This window comes from Lolium rigidum, chromosome 6 (assembly GCF_022539505.1).
Source record: "Lolium rigidum isolate FL_2022 chromosome 6, APGP_CSIRO_Lrig_0.1, whole genome shotgun sequence".
NCBI lineage: Eukaryota > Viridiplantae > Streptophyta > Magnoliopsida > Poales > Poaceae > Lolium > Lolium rigidum.
The window spans coordinates 66,827,316-66,832,216 of NC_061513.1; the positions used below are offsets into that span (position 1 = coordinate 66,827,316).

General features: G+C 49.5%; 1 protein-coding gene across 1 annotated transcript; it reads left to right on the forward strand.

Annotated features, from left to right (window-relative positions):
* Positions 1 to 3,488: 3,488 nt before the first annotated feature.
* LOC124666639 (hevamine-A-like) lies at positions 3,489 to 4,501 on the forward strand. Its single transcript, XM_047203978.1, has one exon. The coding sequence runs from the start codon at positions 3,489 to 3,491 to the stop codon at positions 4,380 to 4,382; it is 894 nt and encodes a 297-aa protein (XP_047059934.1). The 3' UTR covers positions 4,383 to 4,501.
* Positions 4,502 to 4,901: the final 400 nt, after the last annotated feature.

Below are 4,901 nucleotides of genomic sequence, written 5' to 3' on the forward strand. Positions count from 1 at the left end.
CGGCAACTCTTGTCATCCCAAACATAAACATTGTATTGCAGTCAGCAAATTTCAGCATCGGATAGACACACTTGTTATCTGTCACGCCCATGCAGAAGCGGCATCTCGCACTCTAATTTCTGATGTTATTACCTCTCACTACTCCATTTGATTTGCTCTTATCAATTCTCAAGTCCGAGATGTGCCAAGTATAATGTAAAATCTACCCCTCAAGATATTATAGGTCCACGCTTTCTTTTTTCCTTGTGGCGATTGAAGATCCACTTTGAATCTTTGATAATAGTACTAATCAATCTATTTATCAAACATACGCAAATTCGACATAGCGTGTTTGTGGTTGCTGTCAACTATAATCTGTTTTTCCTCAGCTGTTAGCATCCCAGACATAAGCACTGCAATAGCTGACTGTCCAGCCAGCAAATTTTAGCATCGGACAGAGTTATCTGCATTTCATGCCCTTATTTCTCAAGACAGAAACTGGGTAACTATATATTCCTACAAGGATATAATATGTTATTCTTGCAAGAAATGATGCTTATATTTATGTTGTGACCTGCCACAGCCTCCATCTGATTTGGTCATATCGAATCTCAAGTGCTGGACTTGGCTATGTACTTCCATAGTTGTACTCTCTGTCCTTGGCTGCATTCAGTTTCTTTGTTATTTCCACCTCGCGATAAGCTCGTACTCTCTTGCTACCGGCATTCCTTAAGCATCGAACTCTTGTCGTCGCATACCTGTATGGTCTGTATTGCAGCTACGAGCCTTGAGGGTCTCGTCAGATCCTTACCATTGCATGTTACAATAACATTTCATTTTTGAAAGAAGTTACTCCAATAACATTGTATCTGCATTCTGCCCATGAACAACGCCACGACATTGCATCAACGTCGTCTCTATATCTAGCAACTCCGCGTGTAGTCGTGTCATGTCACCTCATCCCCCTTCTGGCCATGATGAAGCAACCACAGCAAGACCAAGACGGCATCCATGTCGACGCCGGCGATGCGCCTGCCTCCGACGCACTTCCTCCTAGCCAACGCCGGATGAGCCCACTGCGCATCTTTATCATAGCCTCCCTCGCCGTCTGCTCCCTCGTCGGCGTCATCGCGCTCCTCATCTGGCTCATCTACCGCCCCAGCAACATCCAGGTCTCCGTGGACGCGGCGACGCTGTCCCGGTTCAGCGTGAACTCGACGGCGACCCCGCCGGCGCTGTCGTTCAACCTCACCGCCGGCCTGATCATCACGAACCCGAACGCGCGGGTGGCCGTCTACTACGACCTGCTGCGCGCCGAGGGCATCTACCTGGGCGAGCGCTTCGACCGGATCGCCCTGCCCATCTCGTTCCAGCCCGCCAACCGCGCCGACGTGGTGCGGGCCGTGCTCGCCGGGACCTCGGCCGCCGCCGGCGGTGAGCAGACGGCCAAGGGCGCCTTCTACCCTGTGGATCTGTGGCTCGACGGTGTCGTGCGGTACAGGTACGGCAGGCTGATGAGGACGGCGGCCAGCACGCTGTCCGTCAAGTGCCCGCTGGTGCTGCAGCTCATGGTCGCATCGGGAACGGTCGAGTGCACAGTGAATTTGTGATCCAGCTCGTGAATCTAGTTTTTCTGCCTTCTCGTCGATGTTGGCGGGCTTGTTCTTCTCTAGGAAAGACAAATTTGGCACCAGCGCTAAGCGCGTCGTTTGGTTTCTTGCTGTGTTGGTGAATTGTTGTTCGGCCAGAACGCGAGGGACTTTGCACCTATGGACCCTGCATACAAGTTTTCTTCTGACAAAAATAACTTTGCGAACACCCTTTCCAGTATAGGGAATTTCATTGACACAATGGTCACGTCAAGACGATGCAAACCTAAAGAGTCGAATGTCTGGCCTACCAAAGTAAAGAAAAGCACCAAGATTAAATTTGACAAAAAGAAAACAACCAAGGTTATTGGACGACCCATATGAAAACTAGGGGTGGGAAGAAAAACCATGACCGAAAACCAAAACAAAAAGACCGAGACCGAACCTCAAAACACCGAGAACGGACAGTTTGGGGCATGTGATTGGAGGTGCTCTCAATTAAAAATGACAATGGACTGGGTTTGGACATATATACCAAAATCAGATCCATATCCATCAGCCTCATTCTGCCCTACCCACGAAGGAATCCATAGGCATGGATGTCGTCCCAAATCCATACCCACCGAATATCCGAGTATCCATGTATATCCACGAGTTTATGCACTATGTACATGAGCATCACAACATTTCAGCATAACAACAATATTATGACAACATTCCGGCAACATTTAAGCACTTTAGCAACATTTCAGCACTATAGCAACAATATCAACCCCACTTCACTACTACAGCAGCATATCAACAACAATATCAGCACTACAACAACATTTCGGGAGCATGAGTTATATGGCAATGCATATGAATATCAAAGCAACAAGCAAACATGGAATGCCTACATAAAAATCTCATGTCTCACTAACATGTGTGTCCCACATGTCTACCAAAATCTCTATCCGTGCCCCCTCCATGAGTTAGCGGATATCAACCCCATAAAATGCATGCGCGTAATCAGCCTTCCATACCATGCCCAATAGGTCAGACATCCGTAAATATACCTGGTTCCGTAGATAAAGTTACCATCCTTACTCTTAGTTGGTTCAGAGTTGGAGCCGAGAATCACGTGTGTCATCGGACAGTTCAGGAAAATCTTTCAACTCGTTTGTACCGTCGTGGCACCAAATTTATTTCTGCAGGATGGAGTACCAAACATGTTCGACACATTTTAAGGCAAGTACAAATTACAAGCCAATTGGACAATTGACCACACGTCACAAACGAATTCACACTCAAAAAAAGAGATGTTTGATTGACTTATGGTGATGATAAAAAAAAATTGCGCTGGCAAAGGTTATCTAGTCAAAATCACCTCCCTACTTTTTGCATGGTCTTCGCCACAAACTCGATCAGCAGCACCAGGAGTCAAGAAATATACTAACAGAATCCACAACAATTAAATTTTCAGGAGCGGCATTCATCCAAGAAGAGATGAAGAATGGAAAGGCACTTCAAATTGTTTTGTCCGAAAATGAGAAAGCCTTTGGCTCTCTCGTGCATACCTCAACACACATTCGAGTGGTTGCGGCGAGCCGCCCCTCAGACTTTGAAACAAACAAGTTTGGTCAAAGCTCTCTCACAGCACAAGTGGAACGGCATTGTGGCATCAACTCAAGCGCACTGCTCTCTCGTGCACTGAGTCTTTCAGCGAATGAAGGCAATTTTTGCTAAAGAACAGTGGAGCACATATAAGTGGAAGCTGCTCTCAGAACATGGATAAGTTCAGAATACTCGGCACTCAGTTCATGGATGGTCAACTTGCGACGGCGGAGCAGACGCTGCAATCACGGTTGATTCAGCTATATATACATCGTGCGCCCGCGTGGTACTACCAATTGACGTGTCTATCATTGGCAAGAGATCAGGATGGCGGCAGTGCTGTTGCTGACCGTGGTGTCGCTGGCAGGAGTGGCCGCCGGAGCGCGCGCCGGCGGCGTCGCGATCTACTGGGGCCAGAACGGCAACGAGGGCACGCTGGCGCAGACGTGCGCGTCCGGCAACTACAGGTTCGTCAACGTCGCCTTCCTCTACACCTTCGGCAAGGGCCAGACGCCGCTGCTGAACCTGGCCGGCCACTGCGACCCGGCCTCCAACGGCTGCACCTCCGTGGGCGCCGACGTCAAGTCCTGCCAGAGTCTCGGCATCAAGGTCTTGCTCTCCATCGGCGGCGGCGTCGGCAGCTACGGCCTCTCCTCCTGCGCCGACGCCAGGGTCGTCGCGAGGTACCTCTGGGACAACTACCTCGGCGGTACGTCGCCGTCGAGGCCCCTCGGGGACGCCGTCCTCGACGGCATCGACTTCGACATCGAGAGCGGCAACAGCGCGCACTGGGACAGCCTGGCCAAGTACCTCAAGGCGTACTCGCGGCGGGGGCGCGAGCGCAAGACGGTGTACCTAGCGGCGGCGCCGCAGTGCCCGTTCCCGGACGCGTCCCTCGGCGAGGCGCTCAAGACCGGCCTGTTCGACTACGTGTGGGTGCAGTTCTATAACAACCCGCCGTGCCAGTACACCACGGCCGGCGGGGTGAGCAACCTGGCGAGCGCGTGGGAACAGTGGACAAGGATACCGGCGGGGCAGGTCTTCCTTGGGCTACCGGCGGCGCCCGAGGCCGCCGGCAGCGGTTTCGTGGAGGCGAGCGACCTGGTGTCGAAGGTGCTGCCGGTGGTGAAGAAGTCGAGCAAGTACGGTGGTATCATGCTGTGGTCGAGGTTCTACGACTTGCAGACGGGATACACTGACAAGGTCAAGCCCAGCGTTTGAGCTGATATTAAGCGTGCGTTTGAGGAGTAAGTGCTGCAATTAAACATGTTCCGACGGCTGATACAGCGTGTCATGCACTCGCTCCGTGCTAAAAATATGTTGCGTATAATCTTTTAGCTCAAATCAAAACCTTATAAAATTTGACTAAGTGTATACCAAAAAATATCAACAACCACAATACCAAATACTACAATTTTAGTCACATTGATTTGATATTACAAAGGTTGATATATTTTGCTATAACTCGATCAAACTTAAAGTTTGATTTTAAACAAAAAAAATTATATGCAATTTGTGACAAAGGGAGTATGGGTTAGTCACTTAACTAAGTGGATTTCATATTCAGTCATCTCTAATCGTAAAAAAAAATCTTTCTCTACCTAAATCATTCTCTCCTTATCTTTATTGCTGCCTCTATCTTTATCTTTATACTACCTAAAAAACAATGTGACGGTTTCAGCTTCTGTCCGTTTGGTCCTTCTTCCGTCGTTTCTTTGCTCCTCGCACTCCCTAACTTCC